This window comes from Neoarius graeffei, chromosome 6, assembly GCF_027579695.1.
Source record: "Neoarius graeffei isolate fNeoGra1 chromosome 6, fNeoGra1.pri, whole genome shotgun sequence".
Lineage (NCBI taxonomy): Eukaryota > Metazoa > Chordata > Actinopteri > Siluriformes > Ariidae > Neoarius > Neoarius graeffei.
In genome coordinates this window covers 14,726,158-14,743,868 of record NC_083574.1, presented here as the reverse complement: position 1 = coordinate 14,743,868, position 17,711 = coordinate 14,726,158, and the positions used below count along the sequence as shown (strand labels likewise).

Here is a 17,711-nt window from a genome sequence, read left to right as displayed (position 1 = left end):
GAATGTGAGTGTGAATGGTTGTTTGTCTCTGTGTGTCAGCCCTGCGATGACCTGGCGGCTTGTCCAGGGTGTACCCTGCCTGTCGCCCATAGTCAGCTGGGATAGGCTCCAGCTTGCCTGCGACCCTGTAGAGGATAAGAGGTCATGGATAATGGATGGATGAAGTCACTGATAAAGTTTCAGCCCCACGATAGACTGGCAACCTATCCAGGGTGTACCCCACCTCTTACCCAATGTCAGCTGGGATTGGTTCAAGCTCACCTGCAACCCACAATGGATAAGCAGTATAGCTAGATATCGATCCACTGCTGATGGAATATTTGTTGTAAAGAATGTTATTGAAAAATATGGTGGTACCTTAACTGCAGTATATACTGACCTGACTGTGGCATATGACCATGTTGCAAGGAATTTTCTCTTCGCAATCCTTACAATACAAACAGGAGCAAAACATGTGATAGCAATCTTGCAAAAACATTCCGAAGATACTGCTGCATCTATCAGTGGCACAACAGCAAAATTTGATGCTCTAGTTCAATGTAGAGAAGGTGGGCAGGAATCCCCCAGTATTTTCAATTACTACTTTGATTATGTGCTAAAAGTTGCCACACATGTTATTGATGTAGCTTTCCCTAAAGGATAGGGAATCCAGTTTGAGTACAACATCTCTCATCTGTGTTCAAATAGAAAACAAACAAGCAATGGAGGACTACGTGGGATTGGCATTACCCAACGGATTTTATAACCCCGATTCCAAAAAAGTTGGGACAAAGTACAAATTGTAAATAAAAACGGAATGCAATGATGTGGAAGTTTCAAAATTCCATATTTTATTCAGAATAGAACATAGATGACATATCAAATGTTTAAACTGAGAAAATGTATCATTTAAAGAGAAAAATTAGGTGATTTTAAATTTCATGACAACACTGTAGCAAGTGTTCTAGGTGGGTGGAGCACAGAAGCACGGCAGGCCAGAACTGAGTTCTCAAAAACTCGTTTATTGTAGCTTTTCAGCTTTTAACTGCACACATACACACACGCACGCACACAAGTATCCAGGTTGGGGAGTAGCTCCCTTCCTCTGCTCTCCCTCTCCTCTTATAGGGCGCGGTCACTGGGGAAGACACACAAACACGGGTTAATTCCCGTCAGGTGCAGTGATTCTGCCACTTACCTTCCCTGACTCCGCCCTCCATTCACAGACCAACGCTTGACCATGCCCCCGCTGCCACAAACACATCTCAAAAAAGTTGGGACAAGGCCATGTTTACCACTGTGAGACATCCCCTTTTCTCTTTACAACAGTCTGTAAACATCTGGGGACTGAGGAGACAAGTTGCTCAAGTTTAGGGATAGGAATGTTAACCCATTCTTGTCTAATGTAGGATTCTAGTTGCTCAACTGTCTTAAGTCTTTTTTTTCATATCTTCTGTTTTATGATGCGCCAAATGTTTTCTATGGGTGAAAGATCTGGACTGCAGGCTGGCCAGTTCAGTACCCGGACCCTTCTTCTACGCAGCCATGATGCTGTAATTGATGCAGTATGTGGTTTGGCATTGTCATGTTGAAAAATGCAAGGTCTTCCCTGAAAGAGATGTCGTCTGGATGGGAGCATATGTTGCTCTAGAACCTGGATATACCTTTCAGCATTGATGGTGTCTTTCCAGATGTGTAAGCTGCCCATGCCACACGCACTAATGCAACCCCATACCATCAGAGATGCAGGCTTCTGAACTGAGCGCTGATAACAACTTGGGTCGTCCTTCTCCTCTTTAGTCCGAATGACACGGCGTCCCTGATTTCCATAAAGAACTTCAAATTTTGATTCGTCTGACCACAGAACAGTTTTCCACTTTGCCACAGTCCATTTTAAATGAGCCTTGGCCCAGAGAAGACGTCTGCGCTTCTGGATCATGTTTAGATACGGCTTCTTCTTTGAACTATAGAGTTTTAGCTGGCAACGGCGGATGGCACGGTGAATTGTGTTCACAGATAATGTTCTCTGGAAATATTCCTGAGCCCATTTTGTGATTTCCAATCCAGAAGCATGCCTGTATGTGATGCAGTGCCGTCTAAGGGCCCAAAGATCACGGGCACCCAGTATGGTTTTCCGGCCTTGACCCTTACGCACAGAGATTCTTCCAGATTCTCTGAATCTTTTGATGATATTATGCACTGTAGATGATGATATGTTCAAACTCTTTGCAATTTTACACTGTTGAACTCCTTTCTGATATTGCTCCACTATTTGTCGGCGCAGAATTAGGGAGATTGGTGATCCTCTTCCCACCTTTACTTCTGAGAGCCGCTGCCACTCCAAGATGCTCTTTTTATACCCAGTCATGTTAATGACCTATTGCCAATTGACCTAATGAGTTGCAATTTGGTCCTCCAGCTGTTCCTTTTTTGTACCTTTAACTTTTCCAGCCTCTTATTGCCCCTGTCCCAACTTTTTTGAGATCTGTCATGAAATTTCAAATGAGCCAATATTTGGCATGAAATTTCAAAATGTCTCACTTTCGACATTTGATATGTTGTCTATGTTCTATTGTGAATACAATATCAGTTTTTGAGATTTGTAAATTATTGCATTCCGTTTTTATTTACAATTTGTACTTTGTCCCAACTTTTTTGGAATTGGGGTTGTATATGCTAATGATGTTATACTGTTCTGTAGCACAATGAGGTTGAGAGAATACTGAATATGATTAATAGCGCATGTAAAAGATTTGGGTTGACAATATCATTCAAAAAGACTAAGACCCAAGTCTTTAACAATTTGTTCACTTGAGCAAGTTGATCTCAATTGACACTAAAGTGATATCTGTAGATCTACAAATAGCAAAAGCAACAGCTAAATTCAGTGAGTTGGGTTCTGTGCTAACTGATAGCAGTATCAACATTACAAGAAGGAAAATGTTGGAAGCATGTGTGAGAGCTTGGCTAACCTATGGAGCACAATCTTGGCTCCCAAAAGAAATTGAAATACGTAGAATGGAAGTGTGCTGGTTCCAATGCTTAAGAAGTATGGTGAAAGGGGATTAGAGAAGACACAACTCAGAGGAAGATGAATACAAGTTTGAGTATTCTAACAAAGCCCAAGAAAGTATTGTCAAAACCACCCCCTTACAAAACTTTACATATGCACATCTCAAATATATCAGTCAGGTACGTAAAACAGAAAACACCACCTAAATGAAGATGTTGTTATTTGTGAAACCAACTTGAAAATACTACTGTGATCCGTGGATAAAACATGCAAGAATTCTCAACCTTACTATCGATGAAGCAAAGAAGTTAACACAATCTAGATTGGAGTTCACCAAGCTAGTCAAAGATTAAACAAGCTTGCCTTATCCACTTCAATGAAATAAATGGAGGAACTCACAGGTACAGGTAGGTAGTGGATGGATGGATGGATGGATGGATGGATGGATGGATCAGTGGATGGATGGATGGATCAGTGGATGGATGGCTGAATGATAATGTTTCTTCATTCACCAAACATTTAACATTAAACATTTTTTTTTATTCACTTTTATTTCTAGTCCTTGATTGGGTTTACAATTTTTCAAATTAAGTATTTAAAATGAAGTCATATCAACAAAAATGCTAAAACGGTGCATTTCAAGGGTTTGAAAACTTGATTGACAGTTTAAATACATAAAAAATGGATAACATTTAAGCCCAATGATAGACTCGTGACCTGTCCAGGGTGTACCCTGCATCTTGCCCAATGTCACCTGGCATTGGCTCAAGCTCATATGCAACCCGCAGTGGATAAGCAGCATAGATAATGGATGGATGGAAGGATAGATGGATGGATCAATGGACAGATGGATGGATGAGTGGATGGATGGTTGGAAGGGAGGATGGATGGATAGATGGATGGATGAGTTGATGGAAGGTTGGATGGTTGAATAGATGGATGGAAGGGTGGATGAATAGATAATGTTTCTTCAATTCTTCAAAAGTATTTAAAAGACCTCCCCAGGGTGTACCCTGCCTCTTGCCCAATATCACCTGGAATTGACTCAAGCTCACGTGCAACTTGCAGTGGATAAGCAGAATGGATGGATGGATGAGTTGATGGAAAGTTGGACGGATGGAAGGATGGATGAATTGATGGAAGGTTGGATGAATGGGTGGACGGTTGGATGGAAGGATGGAAGGTTGGATGGAAGGGATGGATGGATGAGTTGATGGAAGGTTGGATGAATGGGTGGATGGATGGAAGGATGTATTGATCGATGGATGGATGAGTTGATGGATGGAAGGATGTATTGCTCGATGGATGGATGAGTTGATGGAAGGTTGGATGGTTGAATAGATGGACAGAAGGATGGCTGGATAGATAATGTTTTTTCAATCGCAAAACATCTAAAGACAAACATTTCTTGATTCACTTCTACTTCTAGTCCTTGGCTGGATTTTCAAAATTTCAAATGAATTATTTTGAAGTCATTTCAACAAAAATGCTAAAACGGTGCATTTTGGGTGTTTGGCAACTTTTGACTGTCAGTTGAAATACATCCTATACCATTTATGTATCTTGTAATTTATAGCATTTTACATTTCAATGTAACTCATTATCATAATGTATGTTTTTAAGACCTGAAAGGTCAATGCCACAAGTTTATTGATGAAAATTCTGTACACTCATCGAAGGCTGACCAAAAGCCATGTTGTGTACTTGGGTAAGTGAGTCATGCCAGAGATTCCATCCCAACCACAGTCAGTTGGAGCATGCAGTAAGTGCATTAATTATATAAGTAGACCTGGATTTCTGCAGCAGCAAAGCGTGTCACACACAATATACACACACAACATAAAACACACAAGCAAACACACACACATAGCACAGCTCCTTTGTTGATCCTGTAGAACAACTACACCCTGTCCTTCTACAAACACACAAACACACACCCAAACGCAGCCGTCTGTCCAGCGTAGGATCTCTTTAGCCTGTGAGTGCAGTGGCAGCCGCATATTTGTGTGGTGAGTAAGGAATGTGGTTACATGCCTTACACATGAGCTATTACTGAACACTGGTCTCAGTGGAGCACACAGCCTGTGAGCTCATTCAGAGAGAGGGAGGGAGGGAGAGAGAGGGAAGGATAGGGAGAGAGAGAGAGAGAGAGAGAGGGAGGAGGCGGTTCAACAATAGACGGAGCGCACTTTCAGTTCAACTCATTTTGGAACAGATAGTGAGCAGTGCAGCTCCATCATACACTTACTGAACACACACTCATCTGTCTTCAGCAGGAAAACATTGAGGTTTCATCTGCACCACAGTGGACTGAGAGGAGGTCCAGCAGAGGTTTAGGCTTTCTAGTGCTGAGTGGAAGTGAGTGCACTGCTGTGCAGCTCAGTGCCTGGATGCCGGTGGACGTGGTGATCCCTCCTCCGCTGTGGACAGACATGCACGAGAGCGAGATGAAGCTGAAGATGCGAGTCCGGCGCATCAAGGATGGACGCGACCTCCGAGGTGAGTGAGAGCATGGGCGAGAGAGAGGGAGTGAGGGGGTGAAGCAAGAAGTGTGTGATGGGATTGAAATTAAGTGAGTGAGTGAGTGATAGGGTGATTGATCGAGCAAATAAGTGGGTGATTGTGCAAGAGCTAGTGAGCAAGTGGGTGAGTGAATGAATAAGAAAGTCAGTGAGGAAGTTAATGTGTCTGAGTGAGTGAATATGGAAATGGGAGTTAATGATTCAGAGAGTTCATGAGTCAGTGCATGAGTGAGTGAATAAGGAAATGAGTGAGGAAGTTAATGAGCGAGTGAGTGACTGAGTAAATAAGGAAGTTAGGCAGGAAGTTACAGTGAGTGAGTGAGTGAATAAGGAAGTTAAAATGAGTGAGTGAGTGAGTGAGTGAGTGAGTGAGTGAGTGGATGAATGAGTGAATAAGGAAGTTAAGCAGGAAGTTAAACTGAGTGAGTGAATAAGGAAGAGTGAGTGAGTGAGTGAGTGAGTGAGTGAGTGAGTGAGTGAGTGAGTGAGGCAGTTCGAGTGAGTGAATAAGTTAGGCAGGAAGTTAAAATGAGTGAGTGAATAAGGAAGTTAAAGTGAGTGAGTGAATGAATGAGTGAATAGGGAAGTTAGGCAGGAAGTTAAAGTGAGTGAATGAGTGAATAAGGAAGTTAAAGTGAGTGAGTGAATAAGGAAGTTAAGCAGGAAGTTAAACTGAGTGACTGAGTGAATATGGAAGTGTGAGTGAGTGAGTGAGTGAGTGAGTGAGTGAGTGAGTGAGGACGTTAGAGTGAGTGAGTGAGTGAGTGAGTGAGTGAGTGAGTGAGTGAGTGAGTGAGTAATAAGGAAGTGAGTGAGCAAATTAAAGTGAGTGAGTCAGTGAGTGAGTGAGCAGTTGACTGGTGGGTGACTGAGGAAGAAAGGGAGCTAGTATTCAAGTAAGCAAGTGGATGAGTCAATAAGTATAGTTACTGAGTAAGTGAGTGAGTGAAAGAGCAGCTACTGTAGTGTTGTTGCCACTCAATTCATCCCTGATGTGCACTTCTGCAACCTGCAAAGAGCATTCATTATGTGCACGCTTATTACACACACACACACAAAAAAATAATAATAATGCTACTACTAAACAACGAACATCTAAAAAAACAGTTTGTGTCTATGTGTCACATTCACTCCCACTTGAACAAGCGAGTGGAAGCCTCTTAGTCTCTCTTCACACTAACAAGTGTACAAGAGGGATTAACCTGCTAATACTGACGCTAAGCTAGCACAGCCTTAATCCAGTGCGTATGTAGGCCTACACTTATCTCCACATGCAGCGCCTGCTCACATTAGCTATCTGAACGTGAGGCATCACATAATAACCTGCACTCTGCTACTTTGACTATAATAAGCCCATTATTTGGATTAAATGTCAGCAGCCTTGACACAAATGCACAGCTAATTCATGTAATTGATTACAGAAATGGTGTCTCTGGTGCTTAAAGTGCGCTAGTGCCGTCTCAGATGCTGACGTAAAGCTTCAGACAGAACTTAGGCTCGGCTACAGTGTGAGGCGTCTGTTAGTGTTTGTTCTTCTCTGTCCTTAATGTATACACAACATCTATTAGGATGTGAATTAATGAACGAAAGGAGTGGTTAATTAGACATAATGGTTGACTTAGTGGAAGGCTGGTGATTCCTGACATGGCACGACTATCCTGGTGCCATTCTATCACTCGCGAATGTGTCTTTACTTGCCTGAGCTGGCATGTCACCCCAACCACCATGAACATATTTAGCTCAGGGCTGTTGTAAGCGTGCACATTAGCTGCTAAGCAAAGATGTAAATACAACTGCTCTGTATTTAACAACCCCCTCCCCTTGCCCTCAACTGCCCAGTACACCACACACACACACACACACACACACACACACACACACACACACACACACACACACACAATATACAAAGTCAGGACCAGAAGGGCAAGTGCATTAAATATTGTAAATCCTTTTCCATTTCCATATCTATGGACATCCCCTTACCCCCATCACCCCATACACCCCCCTCCCCCCACACACACACTCTCACACCCTCTTCGTTTGCAACTCTATCTGATATTGAATTTTAAAAAAAGATGCATGTTGTGAAAAAAAGGTGTTAGAATTTCTGAAACAGGAATTTTGAATTTAAACACACTGCAAATACTTATAAAGAGCAAAGAGCAACTTAGCCTATGTCAGGGACTCCGAGGACATCTCACTAACTCAGTTCAATTCAGATCTTTATTATGGGAAATCACCTTTAAAAACATTTAATAGCAATACAGAAAGAGTTAAATACAATAACAGGTAAAGTAGGGAGTGTGTTTAAGGTCAGAATAGCATACTACTACTACTGTGGGTGTTTTTTTTAAATTAATTATTTTATTTATTTTAGAATTTTTAAAAAATGGATACCAAAATAAACTCCATATTAAGTCTTTAGACATATAAAAACATGGAAAGGTAATATATAATTAAATATATGTGGATTTCTTGGACTGGAAAAGCATTAATAATAATAATAATAATAATAATAATAATAATAATAATAATAATAATAATAATAATTTATACATCACTTGTTTTCACTTACAATGCTTGTAGGTAAACTTGTATATTTTTGATAAATATGCTTTATATAATTATCTAATAATAGTAATAATAATAATTAGTAGTAGTAGTAGTAGTAGTAGTACTGGAGTTGTTGTTGTTCTTGATGATGTTGTTGTTATTAAGCGGAGGTGGATGAGTAGAAAAACAATAATATCATCATCATCATCATCATTATTATTATTAGTAGTAGTAGTAGTAGTAGTCATAGTATAAGGAACATGAGTAGAAAAAAACAATAATAATTTTATTTATTTATTTATTTATTTATTTATATTTGCAGTGTGCTTTACTCTGCCAAAAGCATGCCACTATTTTTATAACATCATAACATGGAGTATAAGATAAGCAATAAATAGGAAAAATATACATTAAAAAAATAAAAATTAAAAAAACGAGAGTTTCAGTTTTTAAAAAAGGATGACGTTCACAATTCATGAGTTTATTGTCATTGTCCTGAAAAACAAAATGTCAAAGTAACTGCACATAACATGTTGGAGATGATGGTATTCACAGTAACAGTAGCATTCTTGAAGCCAAATGCAACTATTACTCTAAATTTAACAGAAACCTAAAATAAACAGTAACAGGTATAATTTATCACTTACTCTTGGAACTGTGTGCATTTCATAAGTACAAATAACAAATGTGCTATTTTATGGGAGGAAAAACACGAAAGACATCGTTGCCAAGTGCATATTTTGAATAGTTCCATGGATGAAAATTTCACATAAAGTCAAAATGTGATCGAAATATTGAGGAAAAAAGTCTGGCTGTAAAACTTGTAGGCCAGTGTATAAAATTAGAGATGAAAAAGAAGGGCACACCTGCAGCAACTCCATGACTGACACTGGCTGATAAAATGTGACACACTTACAGCCAAGATAAATAGCTCTGATCATGTGTTCAGAGTTTTCTAAGTGGGTGCTCACACACCACAAATGGGACGAAATGCATCTTGGGCAGCATGTCAAGGAAAAACAGAGGCTCTTGATTACTTGCAAATGATGATGCATTATCTTATGGAATATTGTCTAAACTGTGATGAAAGCAACCTGGGGGAGTTCTGCTTCTTCTCCTTCTGTTCTGCTGTTTTGTTATGCGCTGACATCTACAATATGCAGCCATGTTGACTCTAATCGAGTTACAGTTTATTTCTGCACTCCATCTCTGTCTGTGTGTCTCCCAGTCAGTAAGCCTCGAGCCCTGGGAAATCACAACATAAAGCTAGCAAGCTAGTCCTGCAATGGTAAACCCAGGTGTTAGGCAAAACTGGTGGGGTGCAATTAATTTTTGTGTGTGTATGTTGTGCACAGCAACTCAGAAACAGCCTGCTGGCCACCCATGTGTTGAGCAATGATGTCATACTACTTGGCAGTTGCTTTTAATAGTCAGTAACAGACAGGCCTTGAGCCGAGCTTTTAAAGGGCTAGACACGCAGCTGGAATAATAGGCCAAAACTCTTCCACCTTACCTCAATTTACATACTTCCTTCCAGGCATCCTGTCTGTTACTAGGTGATTTGTGAAGATGTTTCACACTCGTCCACATGGCTTCATCATTTCCAGTGAGAAACTGTGGAGCACTACAGATTCCCTTTTCACTAAAAACCTAACTATACAGGAAAATACACTAATCATAAATTGTTGGTTTGATGCAAAGCGATTTGAACCTTCAACACATCCGATGCTTGTTTGTGTTGAAATTTCATTAATTGAATTATCACTAAATTTTGGTTAAGCTTGTTCAAGCTTGACATCACTAACGCCACTGAGTTTAAATACCTTGGTATCATATTGTCCAGTTTTGACCCCAAGAAATTTGTTCAACATCACATCGCGTCAGCCATAAGAAAATTTGTGGAACTCAAAAAACTTCTCACAGACCACCAAGTGAAGCTCGAGACGAGAAGGAAGTACATGGTCGCCTTCATGAGATCAAGGTTGATGTACAACGCAGCCACATGGGATTTGAATACTGGCATAATGGACATGCTAGAGGTTGAGTGGGTATGGCTGCTATGGAAAATAGTATGAAAAGGCTTCAAGCGATACAACACAACGCACCACCCATAGGCATGTCTGAAGCTCAGAGAGGTGGCACGACACAACAACAGACCATGAGTACCAAGAAAGACAACATCTAGAGTGGCTAGGCCATTGTTTATGAATGGACAACTCAACACTACAAAAACAGATGTTGTTCATGGTTCCTACAGCAAGCAACGGGAAGAGATGACAGCTGGACAGATGGACAAGGATTGAAAGAACAATGGAACAAGGGGCAGTTTCTTATTCTGATGAAGGAATGCTCTGAATTCAAATAATGGATTCGTGGCTGCTATGGGTGGTCAAAGTCCTCGGACTCATGAGGTCAAGCCTCAAAGTGTAACAATGACGATGATGATGAATAGATGAAGGCAGAATTTAAGAAGAAACTTTCTTCTTTTAATAGTTTAACAAGAAGGATCATTTTTTGTAAGGTCATGTATATATTTGAGTTCAATCAATCAAATATTGACTTGTTTATTTTTTTAAAGCCCCTGGTCTTCCAGAGGTTTGTTATGACACTCTTATTCAGAGCAACATACCCAGAATAACTTGGGTTTGGTTAGGTGCCTTGCTTAAGGGCACTTCAGCCATTCCTGCTGGTCCAGGGATTTAAACCAGCAACCTTTTGCTCCCAAAGCTGTTTCTCTAACCATTAGGCCATGGCTTCCCTGGAGTTGTGGAAAACGTGCTTCCATTATCAAAGGACAGTCCTTTTTCAAACACTTTTCACCTTTGCACCAGCTTGAGGTTTTTTGCAGCAGCTTGTGAACCCGTTGCTGAAAAGGGAGCAGCTTGGTTTGTGGTGACTGAGGTTTGCGTAATACTCAGGTGCTCTGTGACAGGACCTGTCATGATGGCTTTTCTGAGTCACAGCCATGAGGCTGATTACGCATTTTGAAACCTATTTGATATATATATAATTTGAGGATGGCCTTGCTGAGTGATGTCATGTGAGACATCGCTACCAGCAAAGTGAACTGAAAATAATTACAGTAGTTCCCTTTAATCGGAAAAAAAAGCATAAGCATTGATATGTATGCTGAATCGCTGAAGAAAGCAGTGAATGAAAATGTGAGGCGTGATATCAGGCTTCAGCTTGTTCTTGTTTTCTCCCCCAGTCACATGTATCTGCTTACTAAACCTTACCTCATACACATGAGCTCATCTTTTCTTTCATGCTTAATTGCTCCCTTGTTCTACTGTATCCATCTTTCTCTTTCTTTTCTACCTTTGTTTCATAATCCAGTCACTGTTCAAACACCTTCCTACCCAGCTCTACTCATCAGCATGTATCTGTGTGGGCTTGTTTGGCGTGGGTGTGTGTTTGTGCTTGTACATACCGTATGCCTGCAAGTGTGAGATGAACGATCAAGAGCCAGGCTGAAGCTCTTAACCTGACGTGATGATGTCACTGGCCTCACTTGCCAGCCTTCCTTGGAAATTCACCAAACACTTTCCAGATTTTGCAGGATTCCAAAACAGCATTGATAATTAAGCAGTTATGTTAACATCTTCATGTTTTTCATCCACTTATCGTTCTTGTTTCCTTACACACTAAATAAGGACATTGGAGATTTGAACGTGCACATTAGCTCAGGGCTAATTTGGTGCTGTGTTTAGATGTGATGTAATGCATCGCTTAAGAAAGCGTGGAGGCCGAACAGGCTTTATTAGTGCTGCAAGATCCAAAAATACACCATTGTAGGTTGTGAAATTGACTGGCTCTAGGCGGATCATTGGTGTCCAAGTGCAGTCCACACATGGACTTTTGTATTTGGTGTATTTAAAGTTATTAACGTCATTGCTTTGAGATAAACATCAGACTAGATTTTGAAGCATGGGCATTTATGTGAATAAAAGTGTTTGTGTGTGTATGCGTGTGTGTTAGGGGAGCATGCCCTTGGCCCATGGTTGAGTGGTTTGTTCTTGTGGTCCACTTCATTCCCACAATGTGATGCTGGACTCTGAGAGGAGATGAGGTCATGCAGGAAGCAAGAGAGCAATAGAGCACAGAACCAGACACTGACACCGTATTTGGTCTCTTAAAGGGCCAGACCTCCAATTTCACCAGTCCTACTGGGTTTCTCATGCCTCTTCGACAGTGTGAAAAAATGCTCGTGCCATTTCTCAAAGTACAATCTATTACTGACTATAAAGTTATTTTTTAATTATTGTGAAAGTTTGGATGTTGACATTCTAGCACTTGGTCCAAGAGCCAAGTTTACAAAAAAGAATGCAGTCTTTCGTTCTCCACGGAGGTTCATGTTCGCTAAATCTGGGTCTGTTAGTCCATTTAGCGTCCCCTTGAACTGGCAGGATGCGGAAGTTCGTGTGTGTGTGTAACTGATGTTGAGCTCTCGTTCGATTTTGTGTGTTCGGATGTTAGGAAAGCCCCTGCATTGTTACGGGACAACAATAATGCAGTATCTACTTTGACCTACATGTACCTAAGCTGAATACTGGATTTTATAATCATGGCAATAGATGATGTAGCTTTGTTTTTCACTTTATTTCAAGCCACATTTTCTCTCTCTTTGTCTTTTTTCAGGAGGCTTCGCAGCCTTCTCTTCATGCTTCCCAGATGTCTGTGAGAGTAAGCCACCACCTTATCTTCCCCTGAGTCTGTCTCAGCCATGCCTACCTGTCGCTAACCTGGGCCCAACTCGAATACTGCCTCACCTCTACCTGGGCTCACAGAAAGATGTCCTTAATAAGGTAAGATGTGGCCTCTGCTTGGTTAGCAAGCAACAGATTTCAGTTTATCATGCATTGCCTAGCATCATAGCATGCCTATTATTAGAAGACGGTCACGTTGAAACAACACCAAAAAAAAAATTTTTTTACCCTGTACCATCTCATACTCCACCCACAACTCAGTTTGTCCTCCAATTAGGAGCTTTACTATACCCCTGTATGCCTGTCAAGTATTTTCTTCTTCCTGTTTCTTTCTACTTCCTGTTTATTTGCACTTGTTTTCCAGTTTTCCTGTTTTTCAGTTTTTACTGTCTATTGTTGGAATCCATTCATATTTCAGTTGCTAATCATAATATACTGCTACACTGCATCAAGTAACCTAGCTCAAATAAAAATCAAGCACTCAGCATCGTCAACTGGCTAGAAATTAGACATTCTGCATCTTGAATATTTATAATTCAACTGCCCCAGAAATCTGCACACTAATGGTAAATCCTCCAATAAACCCTGACTTAACATCCATTCTCACACATGTACACAAATAAACTCTCGAGCATTTCCGATTCCAACCTGGCTATAAATGGCTTCTCTAATAATTTTCCCAGTTGTCTTTTGTTGTGATTCTTCGACTTCTGTTTAAAGCTGTTTTATCTGCAGATCTCAAAACCAAATATCAAATATCAAAGACGTATTTGACATATTGGCATTTGCGCTCAAGGGCATTTCTGCTCATCAGTAAGTCATGTCCGTATTGCGAATATTCTGTTGTCATCTTGGGTAAGAAACATGAGCATGAATTTGACTTGTGGTGAAATACCAGGAAATACCAGCAACCATAAAAACAATTGTTTTTAGCTGACATCTCAGGCAAAGTATTTTGTCTTGGCATTCCATCACTGTCTATCATATCATACAGTGAAAGAGATAAGGGATGTTTGTATGATCCAAGATAATCTTGCCAGTTCTGATTTTCCATTCAGACTTGCATTTTTCCCCTCAGGAAATATGCTGCTTTGTAGAACTGATGTCTGGATCTGGTTGTTTAAACAGGAACTGATGGCACAGAATGGGATTACATACGTCCTGAATGCCAGCAACACCTGTCCAAAGCCAGATTTCATCAGCGAGAATCACTTCCTGCGCATTCCTGTCAACGACAGCTACTGTGAAAAGCTGCTGCCCTGGCTGGAGAAAACCAATGAGTTCATTGGTAAGAATGCTCTCCCCAGGATATTACCAAATGGTTTGCTGATGCTGCACAGAGGGTCAAGCTTGACTATGTCAACCCAAAATAGCTCATCATTTCTGCTTACAGTCATGACAAAGGTTAAGATTATGGTAGACCAATTCAAGCAGCACTTTATGGGAGATCTGACTGATGTCAGCACTTGAGCTGGGCTGAAACCATAAAGCTAGTGCTGTCGTAGCATTTCTGGTTTTGACTGGTTTTCCTTACCTTTTGTTTTTCTTTCTTGTCCAGACAAAGCCAAAGTGTCGAACTGTAGAGTCATCGTCCACTGTCTGGCTGGAATTTCTCGATCTGCAACCATTGCTATTGCTTACATCATGAAAACCATGGGGTTATCATCGGATGATGCTTACAGGTAAATAAGATGATGTAATGGCTGGTTATGCCAGTTGTGTCACTTACAGTATGTCATGTTTCATGTTTGTTTAGCGCATACATACCAAATCACAGACCAAAACTATCCAATATTTGGAGGCAAGACCTCAATATATGTATAACTGAAATACAAACATCAGAATTGTGATTAATGCTAAGCATATTTGACTTCTCCAGACTGTTTTTGGTGAAAAAGTTTGACCTCATGAAAGACTGGCTTATGAGCCAGTGAGTTGGACCAGGCATTTTCGAGCAGATAAACTCATTAAGCAAACACGGAGATGTATAGGACTCATAGGAACCACTGACTTGAAAGGAAATACAAGCCACAAATCATGTTTTCTTTACTTCCCCTAGATTTGTGAAAGATCGCCGGCCTTCGATATCTCCTAACTTCAACTTCCTTGGGCAGCTCCTGGAGTTTGAACGAGACTTAAAGCTCAAGACACCCTTAACCTGCAACCCTCTAAGGTCAACAACTCACCACCCCGATGTGACAGAGGTCAACATAGAGCCTGTAGAACAGAGCAAAGAGAAAATTCATTCTCATCATCGAATGCAGGAAACTATGGTTTTAAATGTCAAGCCACCATCACCTACCTCACTCCAAAAAGAACTCAGCAGCCTTCATCTCTCCGCAGACCAAATCCTCCACAACAACCAGATCAAATGTTCCTTCCACCTCGACATCAAGTCTGTCTACTCATCCAACCAGCATCTCCGAACCAGCCCAAATGCCCTGCAATCAGACTCAGAAACCATGCCCAAGCTTTTCAAACTCGACAGTCCAAAAAGCTCCAGCAACATGTGTTCGTATTCTCCATCCCAAGAAAGCCCAAAAAGGAGCCTTAAGCCAGAGTTATGGCGATCGTCGGTAACAGAATCTACACAGAAAGACCGTGGCACCTTTGAGAGGTTGTCAACCACAACTCTGTCCCTCAACCTCAACCTGAATCGGCAAGTTCCAGTTGTTCAGGATCCTGTTCATAACCCCAAAGTCAAGTCATCTTCATTCCTCAGCTTGCCCCTGACTACATCTTCCGTTTGGACCAAGCACAGAGGAGTGGCTCAAGCCACAACGCCAGGCACACCTACTGAAGACCACCCATGGTTCTTTAACTCAGATCTGGACTCAGCAGGGTCAGGTTCTGGGAGCTCTGTGAGGTTTGGAAGCACTCCCAGCGCCGGTGTGATGCAAGTGGAAACACAGTTCAAACGGAGAAGCTGCCAGATGGAGTTTGAGGAGAGCATCGGCACAACAAGAAGTAGTGAGGACTTTGGAAAGCTCGGGAAGCAATCTAGCTTTTCAGGCAGTATGGAGGTCATTCAGGTGTTATGACACAGAGCCTGAACTTGCAGTCGACATTTTAAAGCATCTCTTGTTTAAGAGATTGAGAAAGAGGACAGATAATTTATTACAGAGATGTATTTGTAAAAACCTGTACAGAGAGGTCAATGTTTGGAGATGAATCTCAGAAAGGACATGCTGCATGCATACTTGCATGCTTACATTAGCTCATGCGTTATGTTCTCCAAAGGACAGGAGACTTGATGGCCTGAGCTCACCCTACTGTTATGATAGAGATGATGGATGATATAAGCCATATGTACACCAAAGAGTAAATGTGTCTGAGGTGCCCTTCATTTGAAGGATACATAGTATGGACTATTTATGTTGCAGCATGGTGATTAAAAATAAAAATGAATGAGCTGTTTACATAGCGCTGGATCATTTATGACCGAGAACAAGGTTGAGGTAAAATATTTGCTGTATTATATTTAGGCTCTGTTGGTAAATGGCCTTTAATGTCGTCAGTGGTGTTACCAACTGCCTCTGTGATTTTAATATTAGTTTGTGAAAGTAGACGCATGTGTTGAGCGGAGATGAACGCTCAGCTGTATTACTATGCACTGGGCATGCTCAGAAATGACTGGCTACCAACAGACAGACAAGCTGCATCCTAGCAGTACAAAGCTTTATGTGTATCCAGAAGTACTTGCATATGTACATATATAAATATATAAAAATTACATAAATTTCAATGGAGTATTTAATGTTTCATGCATTGTTGTTTTAACTTATTGTATCAGTTTCATTCTGGTAATGAGCAATAATATAATATTTGAAGACTTCTCCTTTGTCTCTGTTTGACTTTGTGAAAAACATGTAAGTAAAACTGCACAACTGTTGATTTTACTATCAGGGATTCTTAACATATCTTGAGTTTTAACCAAGGTCCAATGCCTGGAGTAAAGAATTACAAATGAGCACAAACAAACAATATATAGCCCATTCGATAATTGCAGGTACATTTCAGGTGTTGACTCTGTTAGTCATTGTCAACTCTGTTATCATTAAACTGGGCAATCCATTAATAGACTTGACGATAACAGAGTTGACATCTCCCACCATTTTGTGTCTTAACTCCACACGCTAACATCAACCTAGCTACCACATGGCATATATAAAAACAGAATTTTATGAATTTTAATCATATTATTGTTTTTAAAAAATGAGTGAGAGATTCACGCCAATATCACAATAACAGATTTGATGAATAATTAATCTACTGTTGGTGTATCCTCAACATTTTGTTCAAATTAATGAGAGAAGAAACATAACATACCTCACTGCCTTTCTGAAGTTTCCCACCAGAGGAAGTGAAATCTCTCGGTGCAGGTGGCACATGTATTGTTAAAAGTATTTGCGGATTTTATGCGGTTTTATACCAGAGTTAACAGAGTTGACAATAACATTGAGGTGGAAATTTTTTTATTATTATTACTGAAATTTTACATTATACAGAAAACAGACTTTCTGTGCAATTGATTTTATAACACTTAAGAGAATAAACCCCCCAAAAAAACAGATTGTTAGACTGAATCACTTCCTGTTTATTCAAGTTTAATGTATGAATTAGGAGTCGAAGACAGCCAATAATATGTGTGTGTGTGTGTGGGGGGGGGGGGGGGGGGCTGTGGTAGGAGTCATTTGAGTTAACCTTTTATGGATAAATTGGGTCTAAAATGTACATCAAGCATTGCTATTGGTGAAAGTTGGTCATCATTTGCATTATTGTTCAAAACTGATTCAGTAAAGATTTCTTTTGTGGAAAATAACAAAACGTTTATCTCAGAGATGTGAAATGTACCCCGAATTCTAGAATGACCCATATATCAAATTTGGTTTTGTGGATCATTTCATTTTCAGTGTTTTCTTAGTATAGTAACTT

General features: G+C 40.4%; 1 protein-coding gene across 2 annotated transcripts; it reads left to right on the top strand.

Annotated features, from left to right (window-relative positions):
- The first annotated feature begins 5,133 nt into the window (after positions 1–5,133).
- dusp8b (dual specificity phosphatase 8b) lies at positions 5,134–16,611 on the top strand. Of its 2 annotated transcripts, XM_060922851.1 has the most exons (5): positions 5,134–5,491; positions 12,709–12,875; positions 13,905–14,064; positions 14,335–14,458; positions 14,836–16,611. In XM_060922851.1, exons 1-5 carry the CDS (start codon positions 5,383–5,385, stop codon positions 15,815–15,817), a joined length of 1,542 nt encoding a protein of 513 aa, XP_060778834.1. In that variant the 5' UTR covers positions 5,134–5,382; the 3' UTR covers positions 15,818–16,611. The 2 variants fall into 2 exon arrangements, with proteins under 2 accessions (XP_060778834.1, XP_060778835.1); XM_060922852.1 differs by lacking the exon at positions 5,134–5,491 and having other exon boundaries at positions 12,815–12,875; positions 13,855–14,064.
- Positions 16,612–17,711: the final 1,100 nt, after the last annotated feature.